Source organism: Pseudochaenichthys georgianus, chromosome 12 (genome assembly GCF_902827115.2).
Source record: "Pseudochaenichthys georgianus chromosome 12, fPseGeo1.2, whole genome shotgun sequence".
Classification (NCBI taxonomy): domain Eukaryota; kingdom Metazoa; phylum Chordata; class Actinopteri; order Perciformes; family Channichthyidae; genus Pseudochaenichthys; species Pseudochaenichthys georgianus.
This window is the reverse complement of record NC_047514.1, coordinates 16,045,668-16,061,095: the sequence shown is the minus strand read 5'-3', so window position 1 is coordinate 16,061,095 and position 15,428 is coordinate 16,045,668. Positions and strand designations below refer to the sequence as shown.

The following is a 15,428-nucleotide window of genomic DNA, read 5'->3' as shown; positions in this document are numbered from 1 at the left end:
TAGGGTCACACAACTCAGTCTTCATCTGAACTTTAAGTGTTTTTTTTCTGTTTTTCTGTGTTTTACAAATAAAGTTTATTTCAAATAAATGCTTTTTATCAGTATAAGAGTAAACAAAAAGTGTCCAACTTGTCCACTGTAGTGATACAATGCTGTCTTAATATGTAATCATGACATGTCATTTATTGAAAAAAATACTTTTTCATAAGAATATTCATTCAAAACAACGCTTCAGAAACACTTCTTACATAACACCTATTGTGCAGGACCTTCGCTTGTACTTAGTATCGTAAGTATTTCTATCTTGTGATATCTTTTCATTTTCTTAAGGAAATATGTAAATATGCGAATGCTAAAACAAATATTGGTGCACATCATGCATTTACTGGCATATTGTATTGTGTGTGTGTGTGTGTGTGTGTGTGTGTGTGTGTGTGTGTGTGTGTGTGTGTGTGTGTGTGTGTGTGTGTGTGTGTGTGTGTGTGTGTGTGTGTGTGTGTGTGTGTGTGTGTGTGTGTGTGTGTGTGTGTGTGTGTGTGTGTGTGTGTGTGTGTGTGTGTGTGTGTGTGTGTGTGTGTGTGTGTGTGTGTGTGTGTGTGTGTGTGTGTGTGTGTGTGTGTGTGTGTGTGTGTGTGTGTGTGTGTGTGTGTGTGTGTGTGTGTGTGTGTGTGTAGGTATGAGGACCATTGGTGTGATCACAAAGCTGGACCTGATGGACGAGGGGACAGACGCAAAGGAAATCCTGGAAAATAAGCATCTCCCACTCAGGAGGGGTGAGCCATGGATGTATAATAAGAACTGGATACAGCGTGGGAGGCGGGGCCTCATTCATTCCTATGAGAGTTGCTCATTAGCGCATGATGATAAAATGGCCCAACTTTTGAGAGAGCGAAACGTCACAGATTACCCGGCATGCCTGAGAAGTACCCGTATGTGCATGCGCAACTTTAACCAAAATGCTCGTTCACATCAAGCACGTCAATTTGCGTACACGTAACAGCACCGCGCGTTCATGACAGCATGGTAATGATTTGTTATTATGATGGATTTGATCTTAACGAGGTGGCAGTTAGCGGCTAGCTAGTAATGATGCTAATGTACACATCAATCGTTATGTACTTATATTACGTTGTAAATTAGGATCTAGTGATATCCAAGCAACAGAGCTTCATTTAGCATGACATAATTATTGCACTGTATATATATATACAGTGCAATAAGCTTCTTAGTGCAATAATAAGCTACAGGGACGTTAATCTAACGTCGGTAATATTAACTTTATTCAATACAACATTTACGGTACAAGATTTAATCATACAGCCCATGTAGTATAATATTTTACAAATGATGAATTACAGCAAACATGTGCAATATATCCATTATTACAGCTCCGTGGGATGGCAGTAAGGCGATATGGGTCCGTTGTTATTGTGCATCCATGGGTAAAGATAAACGCATGTGGTGCTGAACACGTAACATGAATGTGCCAGGGGGCGCGGTCCAGTTGGTTAGATGCGCGTTCATAATGCAGAGGGAAATAACTCTCAGAATAACATTATTAGCACATTTTTACAACTTGACGAACGAATGTTTTTAATAAGGGCTATACAAGTGTTCATACTGGGTAGTTTATTTAGTTTTTAAAAAAGTATCCAATGATTTACAGACCACTCTTTCCCCATGTAAGTCAATGGGAAAAAGTGTTTCCGGGCCTGGCAACCAAACGGATGTGCAGTACCGCCGTTTGGCCACCACGAATATTTTCATCTGAGTCCGGCGCACTTCCTGGGGGCTTGGGGTGAGCGCACACACACTTTCACACACATCACTTCCTTTTGAAAGACCGACCAATCAAATTCATTCCATTGATTTATTTTAGCTTCTTGTGTTACCCACAGATCCGTTTCAGACAGAAATATTCATTAAATAAACGTTCAGCCACTGAATCATTCATTTATACAAACACACACACACACACACGCACACGCACACGCACTTTTTTCTTCTCTTTTTAGGGCCCTCACAAAAAAACACTCTGTTTCCCTCTTGTGGTAGTAAGGAAGTCCTACAAAAAAATGCTCAAAACCCAACAAAAAAAATACAGAAAAACTGCAGATGGATGTAAGGAGGGGGTTATGATGAAAACATTACTGAGTGTGAAATGAAAAGACAGAGAGAGAAATGTGGAAGAGGGAAAAAGCAGTTAAGAGAAAAACAGTGTATGTAGGAGCTGGCGTGTGTTTTGCGGGCTGCCCTTTATTGCTATGTGCTGATGCGGTACTTTTCTTTTCCGTTTCTACTTGGTTAGGACCCAGGCATGTGCTTTGGAATATTTTCCATGTCTTTTGTTTTTTTATATGCCCCCCCTCTTTCTTTTGCTCCCCGTCTCTCTCTGTCTAATCTGGATGTTCACATTTTACAAGGCTGCTGGCTCACAGTTGCATTTGTTATAGAGCATGAAACAACCTTTAAGCGAGTGATGCATGAGAAAACTTAACTGGAGGTGAAATAGGATCGGCGTGAACTCTCCTCTCACTTTTTATTCTTTCTGTCTTTAAAACTGGACACACACATAGAGACATTTATCCATCCTCCCTTCCTTCCTATCCTCTAATCATACCGTCACTTTATTATTTTCTTGAATCCAATGTCCTCTGAAATGTTTTTAAAATCAATCAATCAATCAATCAATCAATGTTTATTTATATAGCCCAATATCACAAATGCTACATTTGTCTCAGTGGTCTTCACAGTTTGTAAAGAATATCAGTATGACAATACGACACCCTCTGTCCTTAGACCCTCACATCGTACAAGGAAAAACTTCCGGAGAAAACCCACAGTTTAAAGGGAAACATGGGAGAAACCTCAGGGAGAGCAACAGAGGAGGGATCCCTCTCCCAGGACGGACAGACGTGCAATAGATGCTGTGTGTAAATCGAAAAGATAATACATTTACAACATAGGTAATAAAAGATTATTAAACACAGTTTTAAGCGGTTTGGTTCTGGATGAGCTGTTCATTTTTGGTTTAACTGATCCGACACAGTTTAATCTCACATTAGAACAAACTGGGATTGCGCCGGGCCCTTTATTTTTTACATACGAAATATCTTCCATTTAAATTTCCAGTCAGGCCACAGCTATTGAATCTGTTCCAGTCTGCTCTCAACATTTTCAGGAAGTGATAAAAAGAGTTGGATCTGTTTTTCTGCAAATCTCTCAGCGTTGCAGACTGCATTGTAAAATGTCTCTTGTGTGTCCAGGTTACATTGGGGTGGTGAACAGGAGCCAAAAAGACATAGACGGTAAGAAGGACATCAATGCTGCTATGGCCGCTGAGAGGAAGTTCTTTCTGTCCCACCCCGGATACAGACACCTGGCCGACCGCATGGGAACCCCCTTCCTGCAGAAGACCCTCAATCAGGTGTGTACAAGTAAAACAGAGTGAGAGTGTCAGCAACAGATTATTCAACGTCCATTGAATCTATACTGAATCATGACAGATCGTACATCAAATTATGAGTCTGTTTTTTTTTTCAAGCAATGTAATTTTAAAGGTCACCTATTATGCAACATTAACTTTTTCCTATCTTTTATACATAAATATGTGTCTCCTCTGTAGAAAGAGATTCTGGAAGTTTCAGGACAAAAGATTCTCTCACTTTTTGTCCTGATCCATTTATATAAAAACCTGTCTGAAAATAAGATGATCAGATTTTGATGATGTCATAACGATATTTTGCCCATAAACCAACCAAGGTAACCCCCGCCCACCTTATCACCTGAATCTCCTCCTGAATAGAGCACCATTAGGCGCTTTCACACCGGAGTACTTTTCCCAGGAATAGTTCCGATAGTTCCTGGGATTTTGCGTTCACACCAAAAAGATCTGGAACTAGAACTTTTTTTTGCAAACCTTTTCACCCCTTTTTAGTCCCTGCTAGAGAGCAGGGACTTTCCTGGGGAGAAAAAGGTTCCAATTTCTGAATGGCTGGGCGAATTGCAAACCACGCCCCGTAAAACTCCGAAAAGTTTTGTGAAGCCGCCATTGTATTTGCTGGCATTAGCATTATTAGCATTAGCCCAGCGCACCAACGGAGAGAGACTAACTTATGGCAACACAAAAAAAAACATGGGAGCGGTGGAGTGATGAGGAGGTGTCGGCGTTCGGCGTTCAGTCCAACTCCGGGGACTTCGGGTGGCAGTATACGCCGTGAAGTTGTTTGCGGCCTGCCAGTAAACCCAAAGCAGAAGAAGAAGAAGTGACGTCAGCGGCTTAATTTGCCTAATCCTCCCTCAGGGAATTGTGCAGCACATTACTGAATGTACTCTGTTACTTTCCACCACTGGTTCTGACTCTGACCTTTGACCTGCACAGCAACTGACCAACCACATCCGGGACACCCTGCCGGCCCTGAGGGCCAAACTGCAGAGTCAGCTGCTGTCCATAGAGAAGGAGGTGGAGGAGTACAAGAACTTCAGACCTGACGACCCATCCCGCAAGACCAAGGCTCTGCTGCAGTGAGTACACAGAGGAAGTAGCCTACAAATGAGGTAAAAACTGAATAAAAGACTGAACAATATTTCTGTCCTCTCCTCAGGATGGTGCAGCAGTTCTCTGTTGACTTTGATAAATGTATCGAGGGCTCCGGGGACCAGATAGACACCGCGGAGCTGTCAGGAGGCGCCAGGATCAATCGCATCTTCCACGAACGCTTCCCCTTCGAACTGGTTAAGGTCCGTGTCTTTCGGATTTAGTTTTTTGGGTGGAGGATTTCAGAATCAGAATTAAGTTCATTGCCAGCTACGTTTACACATACAAGGAATTTGCTTTGGTTTCTGGTGGTGCATGACAAAAAGCTACTTTGAAACAAAGTGACAAAGTGCCTTACATGGTTAAAAAAGGAATAGAAAAAAGAAACCAAGATTCAAGAATCATTAAAATAATTGATACATGTTATAATGGAAATATAATTCAAAAGACAATTACATAAAATGTTGGAAATGAATGAAATCTTGCATTTATAACTAGTTTCTTTATTTTTTATTAAATATCCGCTTTTGTGAAGTGATTTAAAATATGTTACAAAATTCAAACTTAATGATAACATCTGTCGTATTGGTGTAAAATATTTGGGCTCAGGAAATTCTGGTGACTTTACATTTTTTATTAATACTACAGTCAAAAAAGGATTCACAGTGACATTAAATGTAAAGAGAGTACAAACTGTGTACAACTGCCAGTGTGTGCAGCTTAAAAACCTGAAGGAAATACCAGAAATGAGCAAGAAAAAAAGGAAATTCTTTATATCTTTAAAAGTTTATAAGAAAAATGAGGATATAAAAATGTCCTACATGAAACACATGTTCTCTCTGGTTCCCTCCGGTTCCCTCAGGTCTCTCATTCTGGGTTTCCGACCCCGACTCCCCCACAGCTACTTTTCCCATTGTCCTCTCTTCACTCTCACTTCACCTCCAACATCACATTCTACCTTCTGTTTCTCCCACTCTGTCTTCATATCCATCCACATTGTATCCCTCCCCCACATCCTCTCTGCTCACCTTTCACATCATCCCTCCTCTAAGCATTTTACCTCACCCCTTCTCGGTTCAAACTCCTTTCTCTCCCTCATTTCATTCATCCCTTCCCTCACCCTCCCTCTGAGGATATAACTCTTACCCTCTGTGACGGAGGCTTTAGAGAAATGGCCTGTCTGTTTCCCACAGTGAGAACAGAGCAGGTTGCTTCCTAACCAGAAGCTTGACTCATAAAATAGTTAGGATTTATATCTTTATAATAAATGCTCTTAAGGAAATGCCTTATCGAGGAAACGAGGAATGAATGAGTTACTGAAGTAATTAAAGTCAGCTGTTTTAAAAATGAAATATAAAGCAGATTTCTATATAGAAGGTCAGCTGTTATATCTTAGTATGAGCAAGATTTGTGGAGGAGTAAGCATGAAAAAGGTTTGCATTCTTGATGTCTAAAAAATAAAAGCAAAACGGCTAGAAACATATTTCTTGGAAAAAATAAATAGTAAAGCTTATGTGTTCTTATCCAGTCGTTGCCAATAAGGCTGGAACAACTAACTGATTGAAAAATATCTATTGCAATTGATATGTCATTTGAGATGTGTTAGTTATAATGGTGGTTATTTTAGTGAGGAATTTTGCTGAACAATTTCAGCCCCAGTTCCTTACATTTTCAGCGTGTTAATTGTTATCAGCTGACATGGTGTTTGAAAAAAAGTAATTGAGAAATTACGAAGAAATGTATAAACAAACCTCCCTGTTGTCCCTATTTGTTTTGCAGATGGAGTTTGATGAGAAAGAGCTTCGCAAGGAGATCAGCTACGCCATCAAGAACATTCATGGAATCAGGCACGTCCCCCCTCTGCCTCACCCCTCCGCCCTCTTCCCTCTCTTTCTTTCTGCTGGCCTAGCTGCTTTTAACTGACTTTTCCTATCTAACCACAAGTATTTTTAAGTACAGATTTCTTGAATTGATATTGCAATATATTTTTTAGAAAATGTTGAATTGTAGCTCTATCTTTTTTTTGTTGCCCCTCTTTTTGACTAGTTTGTGTCTGATTATATTTGGGGAAAGCTCAGAAATGGAGGGGGATTCTTTACAATTAACAATCTGAAATTAACACTTTTTACCCAACCCTCCTCCCTCCTTTTTTTTTCTTCTTCTTCTTCTTCTCCACCATCCACCTCTTTTTTTTTGGCCCTGTGGCTGGTTCTCTATCTGTCGGGCAGAACTGGCCTCTTCACCCCGGATATGGCCTTTGAGACCATTGTGAAAAGGCAGATTGGGAAGATTAAAGAGCCTTGCACCAAATGTGTGGACATGGTCATTTCTGAGCTAGTCAATACGGTTAGGCAGTGTACCAAGAAGGTAAACAATAAAAGTAAACAGTGGATAGCACTCTTTGTCTTCAAACCCCATCTGCAAAGTCCCTCTGCTGTTCACTCCCTGTAACCTGTGTGCCTACTGCCTACTGTACGCTTCGGACGCGTTGTAGAAATCTGTGCTGAGGAAAACCAGTGTGGAGGCTGAGCGGTTATCAAAATATGGCTGCCTATAAAATATTAAATATCAGAGCAGACTCAGCTCAAAACTTGTGTTGACTTTGATTCAAAGGCTTCGCTTTTACTTCCAAAAAAACCTCCAGTTTGAACAGATGATATTACCATTAATCCTTGAATCGTATTCATGCACATTTATGTTTTAGTGACCTCAGTTTGGTTGTTTTGGCACTGTCTTCTGGAGGATTTTGCACTGCTTCCCAATTCCACACTAAGGACTACTATATATGCTCTCATAGTGCACTGTTTCTGCTGATTGTATACATTAAGTCAGTGTTCTTTTTCTAATAGAACATGATGCAACATTACCTTTTTAATGCCACTGCCATTTCAATGTAACCCTGAGAAGGAACTACATGTATTTCCTATGGAGTTCTTCTGCACACAAGATATTATTTTGTTGTCGCAAGATATTACTATATAGTTATTTTCATCTTATTTGCACATATAAGTATGTTGTGTGCAAAACTAAGAGCTAGAATTTATTGTGGAATTTGGACACTTTTCTTTAAACCTCCTGCTAAAGATTATGCACTAAGTAATGATTTCAAATAGATTTTTGTAGATTTACCAAAGTAGTTTTCAAAGTACTAGACTAATAAATACAGTGGTATTCACATGTTATCATGATTTAAAGTGCCTGGCAGCCATATTGGATGACCTCAGCTCCCAGACTTCCTTGTGAGTGAGGCTGCAGCCGCGCACCTGCAGCAGACGGGAGCCATGACTTTAGTTTTGAACTCCTCCTCTGGGGCCGCACTCTCAGAAACAGACCCTTGTGAGTTTGGCCAGGAGAAAAGGCAGTAGTCTTTGTCCAAATTGATCCACTGTGACCAAACAATTTTTACAGCGGTTGGACTGCAACAACCTGGAGGCCCTGGGAAAACAAATGTTAGGCTCCCACTGGAAGTCAGAGGTTTAAAGGAGGGGTGGATGGAGCAGAGGGTCACACCAGGAGGGATCAGGGTGTTATGGCTGACCGTCGGGGGTGCACAGCTGCTGTCTCGCGGTGCTTTGAGTTTCTGGCTCGTGGAGTTGTGCAGACTGGAAGCTCTCTCTATGTTTTCTTCTTTCTCTCACCTTTTCTTTCTCTGTTGATAGAGAGAGACTCCAGCGCTGTCCTGTACTAGAATGACTTCAGGGGAATCCAAATGTCTCACTTGCATTTTCCTTCTTCTGTGCTGTTTACCCCCCCCCCCCAACCCTCACACCTCTCCTTGTCTTTTTATCTTCTTTCTTCTTTTCCATTTCCAATTCCCATTCTCCTCGTTTGTGTAATATCCTTTTCCCTCGCCATCTGTTTTCACTCTTTTGTTTTTTTGTCCCGCGCCTCCACTTTTTCTTCGTCTGACCATTCCTTTAAGTCGTCGTACATATGTTTCATTTGGTGCTTTTACTTCTCCTTTTTATCATCCTTTTTTTGTTTTCTTTCCTATTTATTTTCCTCCTCCCCCCCGTGCCCCCTGCCTATCCCTACAGGACGGGGCTGTTCACCCCCGATCTGGCCTTTGAGGCCATAGTGAAAAAGCAGATCCAAAAGCTGAAGGCGCCCACACTGAAGTGTATAGATATGGTAGTGAGCGAACTCACCTCCACCATACGAAAGTGTAGTAACAAGGTAAAATGCCAAAGAGAAGCTAGCCACCCTTTGCTATTGCTTTTAATCACTTGAAAGGGTAGACCGATGGCTGGGCATTGAAATCAGGGATATTTGTTTATATGTTAATATAAGCTCATTAGATGTTTAAACACATTACATTTTATTTTACTAGTTACATTGACCAAGTTCTTCATCGTAGTTTCGAGCATAAGCATGCTAACATTTTCATTAATGAAAGTAAAGGCAGATGGAAATGACATTAGTTTTGCAAACCAAAGTATTACACAAATTGTTATTTTTGACTTGATAATGGCGCTAAATGTACATTTATGGGATAATAAAAATCTGGCATTACTTATATTTATAATTAATATGTTCAGAATAATTAATAATTGTAAAACATTGGAATTTACTGTAGGTTATGCATTTGCAGAGCAGGTCTAATATTTACAGATTAAAGCAGAAACACTATATCTAGATTCCTCAGCCAGCAGAAATCGGTCTATCCTTACTCCAGATTTTGCTACTATTTAGTTCGCAAATGCAACTTTTTAATTTTGTCTTGGCAATTATTGGGCCTTTTATGACAAGTTAACTAATTGTTGCTTCTCAACCTGCATGATAAATACTTTTATTTGACATCATGATGTCAAAAAACCCTTTGATTTCAGGTTTGCTAAAATCCCTTTTTCCCTTTCCTCGTCAATACGAGTTAATAATAAAGTGACTGATTGTGTAGTTCCACTCACTGACCCAAGGAGGGTCTTAATATGTATCTGTTGTCCTCCATCCTGTCGTCCTCTAACCCTTTGAACCTGCTGCTTCCTTGCAAAACCCAGCGTGACCTCCTTTGGGTTTCTCTTCCCTGTCACACTTAATTTCACCTTCAGAGACAAACACTATTTAAAGATACTGTCTTATAGTAGACAGTGGTTGGGAACATCACAAAGGGGTCAGTTTGAAGTCTTCCTCCATCCCCCTTTCTCCCATCCCTGTCTCCCTGCTCCTCTGCATTGCATGTCAGTCTGAATCACTGTGAGTGCCTCTGCCTGCAGCCTTGTTTATGAAACACAAACATTTCTTTAGACAGTTTTTATGACCCTGAACACCTCAGCCTTTGTCTATCTTCAAGTTGCAATGCACCTTTCCAGTGGCACAAGTTATGTCACTTTCAATTGATTGAAAAAATCAACAATTTATTGGTATTGAACTAAGCTATGGTTGCTTTTCAATTATATTTAAACTTATTTCCAACAAATAACAATGTGACAATACACGTTTTATTGCTTGATTCTATAACATATTTACCTTTCTTTCAAAAAAGACACATGATAAAACAATTAAAAACTATAATATTTATATGCAGGCTATCTTGCCAGTGTTTTCTGAGCCTGGAGTAGTAGCAAAAGCAGCTCTTCCGCAGGCTATGCTGCTAGTCTCTGATGCATACAAGTGACACATTAAACTGTACATCACATTTTTTGCAAGTGCCTCGCATATCAGAAGACGCGGGGACACAAAGAGTTGAATGGCACAATGATTGACACTGTTATAAAGCATCTATTCATTATGGATGTCGTCTGCTTTGTAATTGGATCCAATCCAGGAAGCAGTAAATCTGCTTTAGAGCCAGAAAGAAGTCCATATCCATCACTCAACACAACCATCTGACAGACATGAAAGATGCATTGTAACTTGCAGTGTACTACTCTCTTTCTTTCTGGCGCTGTGATTTTGTTTTTCTTATTTTTCCTTTTTTCTTCACACTTCTCCAAAAGTGTTTTGTGTCTCATTGGAGGCCCACCAGCGTCTGCGTTAGTGGGTGTGCAATGAGCTCATGGAAAAAAAGACCCGCGGTGTTCTGGGAAAAGGAAGCTTTTCTGCCAGAAACATTGTTTATTCCGTTTGTGTGGTAATATCACAGACTTTGCACTATTCTCACTATTCTTCTACATTTGTTGCATAATGGTAACAAATGTAAGTTTGGATCATAAAATTGATTCTTAACGCAAATCCACCCACTGACCCCAGACTAGAGCTCCGTCTGGGATAACCCTGTTTAAAACATCACCTGTTTTACGATGTTTCTGTTACATATTTAGTTGTATTGGTGGAACTGAGTGTTGTGGTTCAGTGAGGTGAGAATATAGTGGTGTACTGAAGGTTGTGTGTTTGTTTTACTACCTACACACTTTGCTCTGTGCTCACAGCTGGCTCAGTATCCCATGTTGAGAGAGGAGATGGAGAAAATCGTAACCCAGCACATCAGGGACAGAGAAAGCCGCACTAAGACCCAGGTAACACACAACAGAAATGATGAGTACGGACCAAGTTAATTGTATTAATAATTTTTAAATTGTCTAACTGTCAGGCAAACATTGTCATTTGTAACTTCATTGGGAACGTTATGTTCAATTATCTCAGTATGTTTTGAATCTTTACTAACTTTTTGACAAAACGTTTTTTTTTACGCTGCTGCAACACAAACATTTCCCAAATTGGGATCATTAAAGTAATATCTTATCTTATCTTACATATGCCACAAGAATAAATCTAAATATAGATACAATGTGTTGAATAAGGTTACTTTGACTTGAGTAACATTATGGTAGTTTCTGTTTTAAATGATAGCATTATAACAACACTCATGACAGGTTGAAAGTCAGCCTTGCACACCAAATGAATATACAAACAACATTTGCGAAGCTATGAATTGATCCTTAGGAGATCAATAAGTGGACATTTAGTGATCTACCATATATATTAATCTTGTGTTAATAATTATAATTATGAACTTTTGAAGCTTTGGCAACATTTTAAAAATAAAGCCACTTTCTCTCTGTTCAGGTGCTGCTGTTGATAGACATTGAGTTGTCGTACATGAACACCAATCACGAGGACTTCATCGGATTTGCAAAGTGAGTTTCTCTCTTTTCTTCTCCTCCATTATAGAGAAATATATATTTATATAACGATCCACAGTCACTGCGGTGATTAGTGCTTAGAGATTTAGCAGTTTAATACCATAATACTATCTGATTTTTATTTTTTTGTGTAGTGCTCAGCAGAGGATCAACCAAATCAACAAGAAGAAGGCCGCTGGTAACCAGGTACTTTGATCACACTATCATCGCCATCAAATACTGCCAGTTTTATGAGACTTTTACAGGTTTTACTACAGTACAGCCATAGAAACAGGCTGACCTCTGGAGTGTGTTTCGTCTGTTGGCCAGCAACGTAACATCTGAACTTCATACAGTCTTTCCCTGAGGCTTTATTCTGTTAGCACTCAGCTCTCTGTTTTGTCCATGCTAAATGTAGCACGGCTATACAGTATCTTATTACCCTGGGCAACAGTCCACGTCTTACATAATGCAGTCCTGTACAGTGTGTGTGCATGTTAATGTACAGCAGTCGTCCAATTATGAAACATTTTGTCCCTTCGGTGGAAATCAAGGATAATCCAAACAATCATATTAATTAAAAACACACATACTGGCAATGTTACGAAATCCTGTCAAAAAACGAAATCTCTCCATCTGGATCTTGAACTGCATTAAATGAACAAACATGTATTATATTAGTATGACTGTTTTTTTCATTTTAGTAAGTGCATAAGGTCATGTGAATTCTTTTTTAAAATAATGGTGACAATGTTATGAAACAAGAAATAACACATTTTTTAAGTACCTCATAGTTTCGTTTTTCATGGGTTTACTTTACACAAAATGAGCACAATCAATAGGATCTATTAAATGTGGTTTATAAACACACCATTCGGCAGTGGTCCTCATTCTCGTCTCGATAAGGGTTACGGTGATCGACAACAGGTGAAGGCCAACTCCAGATGTCTTGCTACATTTTAGCTGTGCCTGCCATTTTCTTAGCTTCCTTTGGGATAGGTGCTTGCGATCTAGCACCTGGTTGCTATATATTTATATAGGGTGATGCCAAGAAACATCTAAAATGAAGAAAATAAAAAGAGAAAATACAGGCAAGGCCACACACTTCGGATCAAATAACACATTGACATTAACCAGTCAATGACTACACACTATACATGAGGTAAAATAAACACATGTTGCATGATTTACTGTACATTCTGCTTTTGCACATAGTTCTTCTATTTTTCCTACATTTTAATATTATTCTCGTCAGCCTTTGGTGTTCTGGTGTTTATATTCTGTTGCCTGTTTCCTTTGAGTGATTTCTTCTTTTTCTGTGTCTCGTCTTCTTTATCTTCCTCCCTGTGGTGTTTCTGCTTCAGGATGAGATCATGGTGAGTTGTGTGTGTGTGTGTGTGTGTGTGTGTGTGTGTGTGTGTGTGTGGTGTGTGTGTGTGTGTGTGTGTGTGTGTGTGTGTGTGTGTGTGTGTGTGTGTGTGTGTGTGTGTGTGGTGTGTGTGTGTGTGTGTGTGTGTGGTGTGTGTGTGTGTGTGTGTGTGTGTTGTGTGTGTGTGTGTGTGTGTGTGTGTGTGTGTGTGTGTGTGTGTGTGTGTGTGTGAGAGAATCTGTGCATGTATGCTTTCATGCATCTGTGCTTCAGTCTTTACGCTCTGCATACGTATGTTACATGTATCTTTATATGTTTAAATGTGTGTGTCTCTTATGTGTGATGGATTTGAGCTGATAGTGGATTCCTGACTGTTTGTGAAATTAGCTTCATGCTAACTACCAGTAGACGGGCAGGTGGCTGAGGTGGGGGATGCTTGGCTGCTGCCCTTTCCTTCTTTCTCAGATGTGTCACTTACACAAAATGTACTTTATTATCATACAGGGCTTCTTTACGCTGGGTTAGTCTCGGTTTGGAGAAGCTCGTCATTGCTTTAACCCTGAGGCAGGTTAGCTCTGGTGGTGAAAATACACCCAACACTAGTCATTTGAACTAGATTCAAAGATCCAAAGGCTTTATATAAAGGTTGCGATTGACCAATGTGCAAATAAAAGCAAAAAAAGTCAAATATATGAATGTAAAATAGAATAAGATAAGCTATAAACGTAAATAAGAATGTAAAATCAAATACGCTCAAATGGAATAAAATACTGCTTATTGTTCAAATGAATAAATACATGAGCTGTAAACGGACGAATGCTATAAAGATTTGAACTCTCTGAACAGAGCTCAGGGGTAAACAGTCATAAAAAGAGACATTTACTTGTGTGTTCTTGAATCTCAAAGAGGAGTAGAGTGGAGACGGAATAGATTTTCTTTCCTTGGAGAGAGTTATCAAAATGTTTTATTAACAGGTCACTAGACTTCCTCTCTTTTATTCCCTGCTGTCTCTCCCCGATTCACTGCAGTGTGTTAGACACATGTCACCTCCATAGATGTCGGTTGTAATAACAACCTCCCAGATCGGGGTCAAAGGTCAGGGGCACATTGTAAACAAAGTGGTGATCTTCACTTCCTGTTTACAGATGGATATAGTTAGCCCTACAGCTTCTGTTCTCTTGATTTAACACCCTCCTGACCTCTTGGATTACTAAATATAACTTTATTTTAAAACTTAGTCCAGATCCGAAACAAATCTTTAGATAAAAAAAATATTCTGAATAACGAAAATATAAAAAAAAAGAAATGCTGCTGAGATTAGCAGGCATGCAATTAAAGGATTTTTTATTGTAGTTTTTTGTTTTTTATTAAGTTTTTCCATACCTAACTTTGAACGTTTAAGGATAAAGAGTGTTGTATGTAGAGCCCTCTGTGACAAATGGGTTTATATTTTGTCCGTCAATAAAAAAAGCGGCTGGTGTCTCTAACTTAATCCATGGCTTGAAGTCGGTGTGCAGGCGTTACTTTAAAAACCTCCTTGGACTTGGACATTTGACTTTTCCGGATGCCCTTTTTGTCTCTTATTTGATTATTTGACTCTCTAAGCCACTTCTTCAATAAAACATCAGATCCGTGACTCTTTCTACAGCTTAGACACTAGGCTCACTTTAGAGGAAATTAAACATCAGAGGAAATGAAGGTTGAAAGGGAAGTGCATTTTTGTCAGTTAAGCTTGATCACTCCATGACTTCTCCTCAAAAAGCACATACTGTATAAATCAGTCCGGCTCCTGCATTTCATTGCATGGCCTCAAAAAGGTTTGAAATTGGCCATTCTTGTTGTAGCCTCCTCACTCCCCCTGCCCTGCTTGCTGTCCCCAGCTGTTATGTGCTGGTACCTGAACAACATTGTGTACTTGGCCTTTAACAAATGCCCTGCATTGGCGTTCTCTCCACATTCTCATTCAGCCGGAGAGAGGAGTTAGCGATCGGTTCAAGGTAAATAACACGCACACCATGTACTGTATGTGTCTATAGTTTCCTTTTGGTGGAGAGAATGAACTAGGAGAAAGAAATAGAGTGTGAGGAGTGTGTTTAGTCAAGTAGGTGAGCGTCTCCTTAGTGTTGTTGTCACTTCCTATCTCCACTAGAAGCAGTGACATTAAATGTTATTGTGCTGAGCATACATGTTAGTGATGTGCATATCTGTGTTACCAGCACATAACAGTATGTTATGAATAATCATTTTGCTTTCTCTGCTTGCCTGTGTGTCTCAGGTGATCAGGAAGGGTTGGCTGACCATCAACAACATTGGGATCATGAAGGGAGGAGCCAAGGAGTACTGGTTCGTCCTCACCGCAGAGTCCATGTCCTGGTACAAAGACGATGAGGTGAGAAGCTGTTCACACACAATCTCATGTAAACACAAACATTAAGATCACACCTGTACATTTCTGTATAAG

The 15,428-nt window shown here is 39.8% G+C and overlaps 1 protein-coding gene across 10 annotated transcripts in view; it reads left to right on the top strand.

Moving 5' to 3' along the window:
* Positions 1-15,428, top strand: part of dnm1a (dynamin 1a) — a 50,892-nt gene that overhangs the window by 11,042 nt on the left and 24,422 nt on the right. For 3 of the 10 annotated variants that reach the window (XM_034095986.2, XM_034095988.2, XM_034095989.2), the window contains exons 5-16: positions 675-773; positions 3,267-3,427; positions 4,382-4,524; positions 4,605-4,740; positions 6,317-6,384; positions 6,766-6,904; positions 10,906-10,992; positions 11,543-11,613; positions 11,754-11,805; positions 12,963-12,974; positions 14,935-14,964; positions 15,243-15,356. In XM_034095986.2, the coding sequence (XP_033951877.1) occupies positions 675-773; positions 3,267-3,427; positions 4,382-4,524; positions 4,605-4,740; positions 6,317-6,384; positions 6,766-6,904; positions 10,906-10,992; positions 11,543-11,613; positions 11,754-11,805; positions 12,963-12,974; positions 14,935-14,964; positions 15,243-15,356 (1,112 nt within the window). Of the gene's footprint in view, positions 1-674; positions 774-3,266; positions 3,428-4,381; positions 4,525-4,604; positions 4,741-6,316; positions 6,385-6,765; positions 6,905-8,574; positions 8,714-10,905; positions 10,993-11,542; positions 11,614-11,753; positions 11,806-12,962; positions 12,975-14,934; positions 14,965-15,242; positions 15,357-15,428 lie in introns of all 10 variants that reach the window. The other 7 variants (XM_034095991.2, XM_034095992.2, XM_034095990.2 and 4 more) reach the window with 5 other exon arrangements.